A 14,274-nucleotide genomic window follows, 5' to 3' on the forward strand; every position below is an offset into this window, starting at 1 on the left:
TCATGTACACAGATTATAGCTGCATTAAAGTGCACGTGTATACTGTGATCAGAAGCAAATTAAGTGATGTAAACACAGCTTTATGTTTGGTAGATACTTTCTCTCTAAGGCTGAGTGACTAATTTAAAACAAAATCCTTTCACAATCCTTTCTAATGCAATAGAAAGAAAATGTACCATGGTAGATCCTACAAGGAAACGGCCCTGGAAGTTTGACTGATATATACCAACTCTCGAGGTAAAAGGCTGTGTTGTTTGAGCTCTATTTTTTGGGTGTGGAGGGATTTCAAGTTCTTAATCCGTATTGCTTTTACACTGATGATATTCATTAGAAAAGACTGCAGTAGTGTTTTTTAGATTAAAAATAAAGATTAATTTTTCAAAACTCCCAAATTCCAAAGATGCACACACACCTCCATGAGCAAATAAAAGGAAGGTCTGAAAATTCAACAAGACAAAACTTCTTAAAGTTATAAAATATTATAAAGTTATAAAATATTCAACAGTTTTCATTAAAAAGTAGTTTAGGGGCACCTGGGTGGCTCAGTCTGTGAAGCGTCTGCCTCCGGCTCAGGTCATGATCCCAGGGTCCTGGGATGGAGCCCCACGTTGGGCTCCCCACTCAGCGGAGAGTCTGCTTCTCCCTCTGCCCCTCTCCCCTGCTTGTGCTCTTTCAAATAAATAAATACATCTAAAGAGTAGCCTAAAAAAAACCAAAACCGTGAATTCTCAGAATTCACTTTCAGTCTTTTTTGCTTACCTAGCAGCCTCCTGAACATGATGCAATTTTCCAGAAAAGTTTAGAAGAATGGCATCCTTCTTTTGGGCTTCCTAGAACAAAAACAGAATTTTCTCTCACTGTATGTATAAAACTGGAAGGAAACAATTATCTCAAGGCTGAAAGGAACCTTAAAGTTCTTGGTTTTAGGCTTGATACATTTAAAGTGATTCGCTAAAACACGAACTCTGATATTCTCAGTTAGTAAGATTTACCAGAACTGCTCTACTCTCAAGATATATTTAACTTCTCAGAGCAACCGATCCTGACGTGAAATACAATTCATGGGCACACACACTCAATGGAAGTGGGTGGTGGCTTAGCAGGGCCCATTGTTCCCTAGAGAATCCAATAAATCCTGCTTAAATACCACCCATACCTATGAGTATGCCTTTAAATGACCGAGATGCCTGTAGCTGTTACACCAGTTTGCAAACCGAGTTTAATCAGAAGCTGTACAAGTCATGGAAGCGTTTGGATTCTGCCCCTGTTCAGGGGATACAAGGAGGGTGGATAGGAAGGGAGCAATTACCAACTCTGGAAATGCACACCCCCCCCCTCTGGGTAGGGACTGAGTTACACAGAGCACCTGGCTACCTGGCTCTAAAAGGACTGCCAGAAGACCAGCTGTAAGGCACACGGGATAGGAACACAATTTCTGGTTTCAATGCCCTGAAAATTAACTTTCCAATGAGCCCTGAGTTCAACAGGTCCTTTGTCTTCTGAAGAACGCAGTAATAACTGTGTTACTCACGGAGAGCTTACTATGGGCCAAACACTGAAGGAAGCACTTTATGGAACCATCCCCTCCAGCCCTCTTGGTAACCTGTTTTGAACTATCCCTAGCCCCGTGATTAGAGGTAGAAACTGAAGGTCTTAATGTTTAAGTAACTTGTCTGCGGAAGTACAGCTAATAAAGGACGTGTCAAAACCCCAGTTCTGTCCTGTTCTGAAGCTCACACTGGAAACCAGCCCGGCTCCCTCCCCAGCTTAGAGCTGCATCTATGTGACCGCTGTCAAGACAACAAAGGTGATCCAATGAAGGAAAAACAAAGCAGTATAATTCATCATTTGAGGTAATTTAACGACAACGGTGGTTGGCTGATTTTTTCCTTTGTAACTGGTTGTTTTGGTAACCCAAAGCCCCAGTCAGAAACGGAAGTGACAGGGTACAGACCCCAAGCCCTGTGCTTGTGGCAAGGCACCCCGACATAGAGTTCACAAATGGAAACAAATGGAATGCCCGGGCCCCCTCTCTACACATCACCAGTCACAAATCTAGTCAGCCCAACGCTGGGAATGTCTCAGCACCCAGGCCTCTGCTCCCCACCCCTGTGGCCATGACTGACTCTGAGCTCTTGCCAAACAGAGCCAACTTCTGTCAAGAGCTGCCCCCTTTCTCGTTCTCTCTCCACTCCAGCCCATCCTCCATATTGCCTTATTTTCCTAAAAACAAAGCCAACCCGGTCAGGCCATTATGCTGTGCAAAAACTTCCGTGGGCTCCCCATTGCTAAAGCATGAATCCAAATTCCTCAGTGTTTAGGATGTGGATCCTTCCTAATCGGGCTTCCCCAACCCTGACCCCTGCCTCCCCCAAACCCTCCACTTCCCTCCTATCCTAGAACCCTAGGTGCAGCTCAGCTCAGCTCGGGAATCTGCACAGTGTTTCTGCAAACAGAACCTTCTCGGAGCCCACCACGTCCTTTCCTATCTCTGTGTGATGCCACCTAATACCGGGGAAAAACCTCCCCACCTCCAGGGAGGATTCACACTCATTCTCTCTGAGTTCACCACTTCCACATACCTGTGCAACAAAGTGCAGAAGGTTCATCCCAGGTTTGTTTGCTTTTGTGTCTGCCAATTTGAGCAAAGAAGACAGTTTAAATCCTACTGCATTGCCAGCATACCCTCCCTAAAAAAAACAAATCAAAAGAAAAAATATATACATATACCTCTGGATGGACAAATAAACGTAGAAACACAGTATTTTAATTTTTTGGAGTTTTACTTACTGCATTCATGATATTCCCTGCCTGTAGCACCAAGTGTAATATTGAATGCAGCTCCTCACACAACATCAGCTCTGCCAAAAAAGAAAACACCGCGGCATCTTCAGCTTAAATGCACACATCAGCTACCACATCCGAGTTCAAGAGGGCCCGAAGCGAGCTCTGACCCTAAACCGCGTATCAAGACTGGAAAAAACAAACCGAGCAGCACATTCTGTGGTGCATCTAATGCGCCATTTGCTACTGGCAATCCGTGTCCTGGTGTTTAACTGGGAATCAAATACGTACGATGCTTCAATGTCACAGAACACTTCAATAAGGAAAATTTTCAAGGAGTGGAAAATGCAAAGGCCTTATGAAAAGCAGCACTGTGTTCCTATAACTGTGTTATAGGAACAAACTTTTTCTCAGCAATTCTTTATTTTTTTTCCCCTTTACATCCACTAGTTTTTGAGACTATATTTATAGAATATGAAAACTAACAGAGAGCAACATTTTGCTTAGTCCACGAGCTATGAGGAGATAAAAAATAAACAGGCTGGGATGACATGTAAATAATTTGCAAAGCACCAACCCTTAGGGGCCAGGCACCCAGAGACTCTGTCCCATTTTATTCAAAACTACACATTTCATTTGGATTGGCTTAAAGGTTATAAAGAAGCTTATCATTGTAATATACCTTTAAACTAGTTCTTTAAACACAGAAGCTTTGGTACACACATCTATGCAAATTAACGACGTTAAAAACTGTTCATGTAGTTCCAAAGCTAAGAGCGAAGTTTGCTGACGACTGAACTGACAGTATATATAAATCACAAGAAGCTACCTATGGTTTTTAAGCTCCTATTCTCCAGTAAGTGTGGTATTACTCTCAAAAAGTTACATTTGGATCCCTGCCTGCATTATGTTATCTAAGGCGGCCAGTATTTGAAGGTTAACCAGATAAGAAACGTTTCCACCGTGCCCACGAATTTGCACGGCTCAACACGAAAACCATTCCATCTCGATGCGAACAGGCGGAACGGCCCTTCCAAAGTTGTTGCAATAGCCCTGGTGTGTGTAGGAGAAATTTTAGAAGGCCTCCTTATTGAAAGAAGAAGAATTGCCCTTAATTCTTAGTCTCCTCTCTAAACTGAAGAAAACACGATGGGCTGCAGAGCAAAACTTTATCTCAACACAGGCCAGAGCAACTACACAGGAAAATCAAATAGGAATCAACCCCTCTATAATAACTAGAAATCCACAAAACCACCCAGAGGAAATCCGGCGGGTGCTGAAAACCCTGGAGAATGTGAGGGTCAGGGAGCGCCAGAGACTCTGCCTTGGAGACCAGGAGTGCCCGCACATGTGCTACGCCTGCTGGCTCAGCGCCGTAAATGCCTGAGGGCAAAACCCCATCATGATGCAGGGAGACAGGAGAGCAGCTCCCAGGAGTCTACCCAAGCTGGGCAAGCAAGTCATTCAAAGAAATGGAAATGACAGACTTGCCCCTCTCAAATGTAAATAGTCTGCCAGGAGATAGAGACTTGAGGGGAAGCAGGTGGGAGAAGACAGCAGAACCATCAGGAACCTGCAGAAGGGTCACACTCCGTAGTGTGCATACATCTGTATGCTCAGGAGTCCGGAGGAAAGGAGGGATGCTTCTGGAAAAGCAGGTCCTGGGCACCGGAGGCCAGAGGGTGGGAGGAAGGATGCAGCTGGCCTAAGGACTCAGGCTTCGAGCACACGCACGCACACACACACACACACGCACGCACGCACATTCACAGACACTACACGCACTGCATGTACACGGAAAGCTGAACAAAGGCGAGCTGCAACCAGCAAGGTTTACTCTGTAGCTTGGGATAACAGAAATCTTCTTTTATGGGAGGAGAATATGCTAATTAATTAATTGGTCAATTAATCAATTAATTAATTATGAGGAAAGTAAATGGAAATAAGCCTTAATTGTCATCCCAGGTAATATCTCATTTCCCTTTTTAGGGTGTATCAGAATTAGGACTTTGCATTTCTTGTTTGAACTGAATAATTTGTTTTAAAAGAAACTCCCACCAAACTGGCACAGCCACTATGGAAAATAGTATGGTGGTTCCTCAAAAAATTATAGAATTACCACATGACCCAGTCATTCCACTACTAGGTATTTATCCCAAAAATATGAAAACACTAATTCAAGGGGATACATGCACCCCTATGTTTATTGGGGCATTATTCACAACAGCCACAATATGGAAGCAACCCAAGTGCCCATCAATGGATGGATGGATGAAGATGATGTGGCGTATACATGCAATGGAATACGACTCAGCCATAAAAAAGAATGAGATCCTGCCATTTGCAGCAATATGGATGGACCTAGAGGGTATACTGCTAAGTGAAATAAGCCCGTCAGAGAAAGACAAATTCTCTATGATTTCGCTCACATGTGGAATTTAAGAAACAAAAACAAAGAAAAAAAGAGACAGATAAAAAAACAGACTTAACTCTAGAGAACAAACTGGTGGCTACCAGAAGCGAGGTGGCAGGGGGAGGGGGTTACAGGTGACGGGATGAAGGGCGCATTTCCCGTGATGGGCACCGAGTGCTGTGTGGACTGCTGAGTTGCTGTATTGTACAGCTGAGACTAAGATAATACTGTGTATTAACTACACTGGTATTAAAAATTAAATTAATTTTAAAAATGAAGAGAAGAATGCTTACTAAAAAGAATAAAAACTAAAATCAAGTACTACCACAAAATTAATAAAAACAAATCACATGAAGCATCACGTATTCACTTACCTTTTGTAGCAGTTCTGAGAATTGTTATGTCTGTGTACAGAGAAGAACAAGAAGGTAAAAATTCCTTCTTTAGCACCATGGCTTCAATCCGAAGTGAATAGCTGAAAAATCGAAAGTAAAACTATAGCATTTCATGTCACAGATTTTAAACCTTCCTCTGTAAAGAACAGTAATGTCACCCTTACTTTGGCACTTGAATCAAGCAATGCAGAAAGGAGTCTGCCAGGGACAGCTTGGACACATCTCCACCATATGTTTTCAATTTCTTTACCTAAGAGACAAACAGAAAAGAGGATAAAGAAAAAAAAGAAACTGTGATTAAAATGTAGCATTATTTTAAATGTCCTCTTAGAATCCCTGTAAGAAAGTAAGATTTCAGTGCTAAACTCAAATTAATAAAAATGTAGACCCCATAAAAGAGAGAGAAGGAAATCAACACATCTGTTTTTTGAAAGAAGAAAAACCAAACAAATGAGAAGGAGAAGAGCTGCATATGCGTGTGGGTATAAACAACCTCCATCAAACCGGAGGATCGGAGCCATGGGAATCCTCAGGGAGGCTCCCCAAGGGTCAGTTCTAAAGATGAAAATTTTCTGTAAGTTAGAATCTGGAAGGGAGATCACTGGGACAAGCAAGAGAACACTGGATCGTCATTGTAACACAGTCCTCTAAGTCCCTAATGAAAAAAATCTTAACATTTTGGGCATCTTGGATATAAAATACTCAGACTGGGGGAGGGTTAACAGACGTTTCTGTGGCCAAATCCCCCTCCACACAGAACAGCCTCACAGCAAGGGGCTCCTGTGTGCTGAGGCAGGACTCACTGGCTCACCAGTGGGAAGAGAAAAAGGAAAATGGCTTAAGCAGCTGAGGGGTCAATGTCAAGACCTCTCCCTATGAAAAAGATCAGGTAATAAAACAGGATGTACGTCAGATCACATTTCGAGAAATTTTAGAAGCGACCCCCACCCTCCATGCATACACCACAGGTGTGGGGAAAAGACTAGAAGGCCCCACCTACAAAAGGTGATAGGATTACTATGTTATTCCGCTGTTCATTTTTATTTCCTAAAATGTCTACAATGAACATGGATTGCTCTTGTAAAAACTTAAACTCACTGAAAGTTATTCTTTCAACCGTAGCAAAGAAAAACAAAAGAGCTCTGACACAGAAATCCAACAGCTAGCAGGTGGGTTTGGAAGCAAAGAGAAAGTTCTCAAACTTCACGAGAGCAAATCAGTGCCTCCCTCATGCCGAGAACGGGACTGGCTCAATGGCAGAAACTTTTCTACACCCACCGTCATAGAGCATCTTCCAACAAAAATACGTTATGGTAAATCAGCCTACCTCTGCAGCTAACTGTTGCCAATGGGCACTTTCCATCTTTCCGTACTCTTTATAAAGCTTACTCTCTTCCATCCCCGGGATTATGGCAGATGCCCGTAAGAACAACATGACTTTTCAGTGTCTTGAAAAACAGAAAATGCTACTTCAAAAACCCAGAGGGGGAACATTTGCAAAGATCCGCGAACTGGAGTATCTCCATCAACTACCTGAAAATACAAAATGTCACAGCACAGCTCCACATCCTAGACTTAAGTCTGATGCTTAAGGCTACATTTTTTTTTTAAATGGGCAAAAACCAGCCATTTATAGAATTGCATTACTTCCCCTACATTTAGGGCCCCACACTGAACGTACCATTTTTAGTCATACTCAATTTAAGGGCAGAGAGAATTTCTGCTTTAGTTCTAAACCCGAATCAGCGCCTAGCCGCTGAACGGAGAAAACCACAGGATGGGTCCTGATCCCTTCTGAACTGGAGTGTAGCAATTCACTATATATGGAAAGGGGCAGAGTGAGGTTGTATCTTTTATAAGACCATCTATGCCACATGTGCAAAGCTTCTAAAATAACAGCACAACTTTCTGTCGAAAGCATAAGGATAGGTCGTGCTAAATAAACTTGGTAGGTATTTCTATTAAACATGTGCTCGACTGTAACGGAAAATGATTAATCTCCTTCACTTCTATAAAGAACTAAAAATGTTTATGGATTTCAGGAGAACGGTGATGGAAAGATAGTATTTAATTTAAATGCCATGTCTACAGTTCTTAATTCCATTTCAAAACGAGACTTATGTTCATTAAGAGGGATTACTGTACCTTCACAGTGGTAGGGAGGTAAAAAAGGGAGGTGAGCAAACCCTGTAATTACTGGGCATTCTCATCATCATCAAAAAGCATTTATCACACATTGTTAGGCATAATTTTGTTGGCTAAGCCAAGTGACTCTCATTATGACCTGGTTGTGCCCGGTTTCTGTCCTAATAGCAAACAGCATGCTCCTTAAGCCTCGCACATTCCAAAGGGCAGACCTCCTTCATCCCATCTAATTCCACTCACATGGCCTCGAAGTAGCAAGATTTCCCACCAACAGACTCACCCAAAGGAAGACCCTGGGGCTTCCTCCCTGTCACCCCCACCCCCAAGGGGCAGAGTTGGCACAGAAGGTTGGGATGACGTGATAAAAATGTCAGAGGAGGCAACCAACCTGCTGCCAGAGAGAACAGACAATTTCTACCACCTTCCAGCCCTCTCACCCTGACAGGGACGCAGGGATGGGGCACCAGCCCCGAGAGAGGGAAGGGCTCGCTGGGGACGTCGGGGCTCCCTTCCACCATCCACCCGGCTCCTACTCCAGCCTCTCCCTTGTCCCCTCTCTGGCCACATCCTTTTCAGGGCAAAGAACCCCCTCCCAGTGCTTTTATTTCTGGGTCTGCCTTCTTCCTCTGCAAGTTTTAACCACGAGTTTAAAGCAAGATGAACAAACTCGCCAGATAAAAGATTTGTGGGGAAGGGCAGAGAAATCCTGGAAACAAATTAACCTTCTGCTGGCTTGTCAGCTGAGAACGCCGTGACCGAAAAGGGCCGTTTCCAGAACGCCGTGACCGAAAAGGGCTGTTTCCGCTCCTATTTTTCAACATGCTGATAAGATTATGGTATCACTCCAGCGACACACCGGAGCTCTGCTCTGGAGCAGGGGCGATGAAAAGGCTGGGAGGCGGCGCGGTGCAAGGCAGGGTTTTGAGAACCTTTGCCCTTCCTTCCTCAAAGGGATGCAGTGGAGTGCAGCAGAAGGAACTGTTCTGGGCTCAGACCAGTCACGTGCAATCCGCCTTCCTCTCTGGCCTACCCACTGCGCGACACACCAGTGGAGTTCTAGCGAAGCTGGGTGAGCCTCAGTTTCCCATCTGTACCCTGAGGAATATCTGACAACGTGGCTGGGAGGAGTCGATGCAAAAGGCACACAGAATCACCAGAGCTATGACTGAGTGGCTTTCTACGTGCCAGGCACTGGGCTACACACTTGAACACATGATCTCGCTCGACTGGATTCTGCCCTGCCCAGGCCTGAGCACAGGGACACACAGTAAATGTGGAGTCCCTCCTTGTGCTAAAAATGAGCACAGAACATTACACCACAGGCTTTAGCAACACGCAGTTACGCAGATACATGGGCATTTATTAACATCTCTCTGCCACATTCCTAAACCTCTCTCACGTGGCCCTGGCTCTGCCTTGGCCTCACCCCCATCCTCCACCCTCTACCCAAGACTCCGGGGCCCGGCCTCGGTGCGGGTGGTGCCAGGGGCCACGCGGCACTCGGGGCGAGGCCAGTGGGTCCCGGCAGCAGGCATCCATCCTGAGGTGGCATCAGCCCTCACCGAGACGCCCTCTGCCAGCACAGATCCCCTCCGTGGTTTAGGGAGGGGCGCCAAGAAGCCCTGGGGGACTGTCAGGGTGTTCCTACGGAAGGAAGCTCCCAGTTGAGTGTGGAGGGTGTGGTGAACTGAAGCCAAGAGTCGGTAATGTAAACAAGAAGTGTGACCAAGCTTGTGGGATATTCAGGCTGCGGGTCACCCCGCAGCAGGGGGGTGACAGCAGCAGCCGCGGCCTGGTTCAGGGGCTGAGACACCGTGCAGGATTCCAGCGCACTGTCTCATCCCAGCAGGACACTGTCTCCGGGTTGAGCTAACTGTCAGGGGGTGAGCGAAGGCCTCCGGGCACCCGGGTGGGTTTTAGTCCTCTTGCCCTTAACCTCCCCTTTTTGCATTATGCCTCCCCCCACACAACTCTGCAANGGCAGCGCTCGGGTGGGTTTTAGTCCTCTTGCCCTTAACCTCCCCTTTTTGCATTATGCCTCCCCCCACACAACTCTGCAACCTGGGAAGTATGACAGCTAAGTGGCTTCTTTGAAACACTGCCAAGTCTCCCGTAGCCTTTGCGTCCTCTAACCACCTCTGAATTTAAAATCAGAAATGAAGACATGAGGAAAACCCGTACTTCATCTCCCACCTCTTCCCCACAGTACGAAGCTGGCAGCCTCCCTCACGCCTAACTTCCCTTCAGTTAGAAATTTAGAGCTTTTCAGAGCGCGTTCACACGCACTCTCCAATGTGATCCTCACGTAAGTAAGCAATGAGGCCCGTTAGGAGTGGGCAGCAGAGCAAGTCCTGAGGAGGACGCATGAAAAAAGCCCAAACAAGAATAAGATTTCAAGAACGATGCAATCTTTTTAAAATCCAAATTAATTAAATCCTATCCATTCTAATTGAAGATTTTTGAAACTCTCATTCTCTACATTAAAAAAAGATTAAGGACTGTTCATATATATATATATATATATAATCCAGGGTAAGTATATATATATATATATATATAATCCAGGGTAAGTATATATATATATATAAATATAAATATATATAATCCAGGGTAAATTATGATTTAACGTACCTTTCCCTCAAGACTTTAAGACCCTTTACCGTCTTTAATAAATGCTGGTAATTAATCTTGACTTAGGTAAATTACACTTAATTTGCAAACAGAACACCTGACATAGAAAGGTGCAGATTATCAAATACACCTAGGATACTCAGTTACCTAGTAAGACCCTCAAGTTGGCATTGCGAGTTTATCACTGATTGACATAAAAGAAAAAGTACAGATATATATTCCTCTTATTATTTATGGAATTGAAGTCAAATTCCATAAATTTAGTGTGGGAAGAGGAGTTGGGTGGGGAAGAGAGGAACCAATAGTATGGGTAAAAGGATAACTTACTTTTTACTTTGTAAGATTCTACATTATTCAAATGTTTGCAAGCACATATATTCGTGTAATTTCTTACTGAATTTTTTCAGGGTCCCCTTCTTCAGAAATAAAAGGCAATATTACAATTTTATAAGACTTTATATAAAGTCTTATTGTTTGTCCAGGTTTTTTTTCCCTATCAAGCTCCCAACCGTTCAATGGTCCAGTTAATTCAGTCCAAAAAAAAAAAAATCAGTAACTTTATATTGCAGTACCTACATTGCTATCACAGCAATTTTCACCTTTAAATACAGAGACAACATTTCTTAACAGTTTATCTCTCTCTCCAAAATTTTAGAGCATCTTTAATCGAAAGTGGTTTCCTTTTGTGTGTGTAAAAAGTATACATATTTATAAAATAACCTGGGTACAGCCTCAACAAAAAGTGTCATTGGTGATGGAAAAGGAAACCAAATTTACTGAGGTCCCGTGTGCCAAGTACCACGCTCGATGCGTAACTAGGTTTCAGCACCCTGGCAATCCGGCAAGGCAGCCACCGGCACCCTCACTGTACAGGTGCGGACACTACGTTCACTGCAGTTAGGAAATTTGCCGAAGCAAGAGGACAGCTCCAAGTCAAACCTAGGTTCCCTAACTCCATAATGTATGCTCTACTAGGTCACTTTTTACTTGTATGTGAGAAGACTCTGGCTCTGGGTAGCACAGTGCCCTTCCCATGTGAGTTCTGACACTGTGAAACATATTGAGCTTTGATCATCACTGAGAACATCTAAAACTCATGTGCCAAATTCCTTACCTCCTCTGACTCCGGCAATAGCTTAAGAAATTCTCGCAAGGTCTCTGATCCATAATGCTCACTCTTTCCTTGAAGAATATCTTCTACAACGGACTGAGGAGACCTTGAAAAGACAATCAGATTCCACTTCACGTTTGTTGGCGTGCCAAAGACTCACAAGTCAGCAGAAACTAAAGCAAACCACCTCTACCCTTTTTCCATCCCGCCTTCTTCCCAGTCTGAGGGATGGATGCACTGTGTCAGTGATCACAGGAGCCCAACTGCCAGGGAAAGCAGGGATCCCGATACACCACCTGGAGGCCCCTTCACCCAGAAGCCCATCCTTGGGAATCCCAGAAAAGCTGAAAATGGCAGCAACCATGGGCGTCTTCTCCGGGAGGAGAAAAGCAACCCCCTTTGGTCGCATGAGCTCTGGTGAGCCTCTCTGTTCCATTTTAGAATACTGTCATTTAACCACTGTCTTCTGACCAGTTCAACCTCCACTGAGGGGCAACAGTATAGATGAACTGATACATTCCCTGGCATGACAGGCTTGAACAGACACCTCAGGGAACTTTGCCCATAATCCAAGCCATTAGGTTATGCTTTCATGCAGGAAAATAGCAGAGAGTGACAGGCACTTGCACACTCATCACGCCGTGTGTCGAAGGAGGATAGGCAGGTATGAGGAATGACTTTCGCTCATATTAGAAGCTGACTTTTCAGCTCAGCCACACCCACAGACTGATGCTGACAGCGTGGGTATGCCTAAGTTGCAAATGTGTGCAAAAACCTTACTTCTTAAATTGCCTAAGAAATATTCCAATGTTCATGCTCCGCTTTGCATCCAAGACAGTAATCTGGAAAAAAAACAGACACACGTAAGACCATTACAAATTAGAAGACTTGGAGGAAAGAAGAGAATTAAAACCTATCAAAATACAACACTAAGAATAACTTCCAATATGTAAATCTGGTTATTAATCGGTATACCTAACACAGTTTTGCAAATATTAAAATATTATCATCTTCCCAAACTTCCTGCAATGATCTATTTCCTTAACTATAATAACTATACATTATCTACTTTCATCTTATATAACTTTTTTTTTTTTTTTGAGATAGAATGTGAGTGTGCACACCTGGGAGGGGGGACAGAGAGAGGGGGAGAGAATCCCAAACAACCTCCATGTTCAGTGTAGAGCCCGACCCAGGGCTCCATCCCAGGATCCTGAGATCATGACCTGAGCTGAAACCAAGAGTCAGACACTTAACTGACTGAGCCGCCCAGGCGCCCCGAATCATATGTAATTTTTAATGAACAATGTGTATTAAAATTTTTTTAATTTAGCTAGTTCCTCTTAGAATAATATAGCCTTCATTTAAAAGCCCAAATTTGAAAAAAAGGTGTGTTAGCTTAGCCACATCATATGAGATTTGAACTAAGAAAGTAAAAAGTAACTCAAGATATTGCAGAATCCCAAACCCCGCTTTAGGAATGTAGAAGGACCAGTACTGTTATTTTCAGAAGTGTAATAAAATTAATTTTTTTCCAAAAGAGAAATTTCTTTTCATTGAAAAAGAATATATATGTCCTTCAGGGGGAGGTAAGAAGTCTCTGATGTTTAATTTACTCGGAATTTAAGAAGGAAAACTGGGGCGCCTGGGTGGCTCAGTTGTTAAACGTCTGCCTTCGGCTCAGGGCGTGATCCCGGCGTTCTGGGATCGAGCCCCACATCAGGCTCCTCCGCTATGAGCCTGCTTCTTCCTCTCCCACTCCCCTGCTTGTGTTCCCTCTCTCGCTGGCTGTCTCTCTCTCTCTCTCTCTGTCAAATAAATAAAATCTTTAAAAAAGACAATAGATAAATAAAATAAATAAATAAAAATAAAAAGGAAAACTTGTGTGCCATACTGCACCAAGTCAGAGATGCACGTTAACATCTCTGCCATCAGGATGTATCTGACAACGTGCGGCGTCTTCGATTTAATGAAACACGGTGCCGTTCTCCCGTACTATCAAAACCCAGATTTGGGTTGCAGTAGGTTTTAGCTCTCCAAAATTAATAACGGGACAGGGTGTTATCAGACTAGGAATCAGACAGAACCTTTTCTGGGCAGGAGGTGGAGAGGATGTTGTTATTAAACACAGAAGCCACTTCTCTCCCTGAAAGGGAAGAGGAAAGATCACCTTCAAACTGCCGCAGGTTTTTTTTCATCCATGTTTTGGTAAAGGGAGGCTAGCTAAAACAGGAATGTTGTTATGATTCTCTTCCTTTACAAATGTATGTGATTCATTTGTGAACAAAAGCGAATCAGGTTTCAGATTAAATTCCTGTTCTCTAGGCCTGCCTGTAAGTTTATAAGCAGCAACTGAGAACTGTTAACCAAATTTAATGGCATTTTTTCCTGGCTATAAGGTTAAATTTTTACAAGAGTATGGCTGCCTTCTTTTGAAGACTAATCTTAAACAATCACATTATTTACTATCCTAGGGGTTTGTATCATGTTCGCGCAATCACCTACCCGCCATAAAATAAACTCCCAGCCATAAAATAAACTCCCAAGCGAAAAGGGCAGGCTCATTATTGGAATCCTACCCCGGGACTGTAGTTCCAGTTCAGTGTGAAGGGAGGGGAGAAGGTGGGGAGAGAATAAACCTGTCAAACCTAACACCCTTTAACAAGGAAAGCCCATACGAAACAGAGGAATCTACATTTGGTATGACAGAAAACAAGTGTATATTGTAATTCATCAATTAAAAAGCCACAAAAACGAACATGTGCATTGATATAGAGATATACATACCCAAAGAA

General features: G+C 43.6%; 1 protein-coding gene across 3 annotated transcripts in view; it reads right to left on the reverse strand.

The window, feature by feature from the left end:
• FHDC1 (FH2 domain containing 1) overlaps positions 1-14,274 on the reverse strand; it is a 40,289-nt gene that overhangs the window by 12,222 nt on the left and 13,793 nt on the right. For all 3 annotated transcript variants that reach the window (XM_019808975.2, XM_019808971.2, XM_019808968.2), the window contains exons 3-9: positions 12,260-12,321; positions 11,483-11,585; positions 5,757-5,842; positions 5,572-5,672; positions 2,791-2,861; positions 2,583-2,690; positions 760-830 (exon numbers count right to left, since the gene is read on the reverse strand). In XM_019808975.2, coding sequence (XP_019664534.2) covers positions 760-830; positions 2,583-2,690; positions 2,791-2,861; positions 5,572-5,672; positions 5,757-5,842; positions 11,483-11,585; positions 12,260-12,321 — 602 coding nt within the window. The remainder of the gene's footprint in view (positions 1-759; positions 831-2,582; positions 2,691-2,790; positions 2,862-5,571; positions 5,673-5,756; positions 5,843-11,482; positions 11,586-12,259; positions 12,322-14,274) is intronic.

The sequence above is a fragment of the Ailuropoda melanoleuca genome, chromosome 5 (assembly GCF_002007445.2).
Source record: "Ailuropoda melanoleuca isolate Jingjing chromosome 5, ASM200744v2, whole genome shotgun sequence".
NCBI lineage: Eukaryota > Metazoa > Chordata > Mammalia > Carnivora > Ursidae > Ailuropoda > Ailuropoda melanoleuca.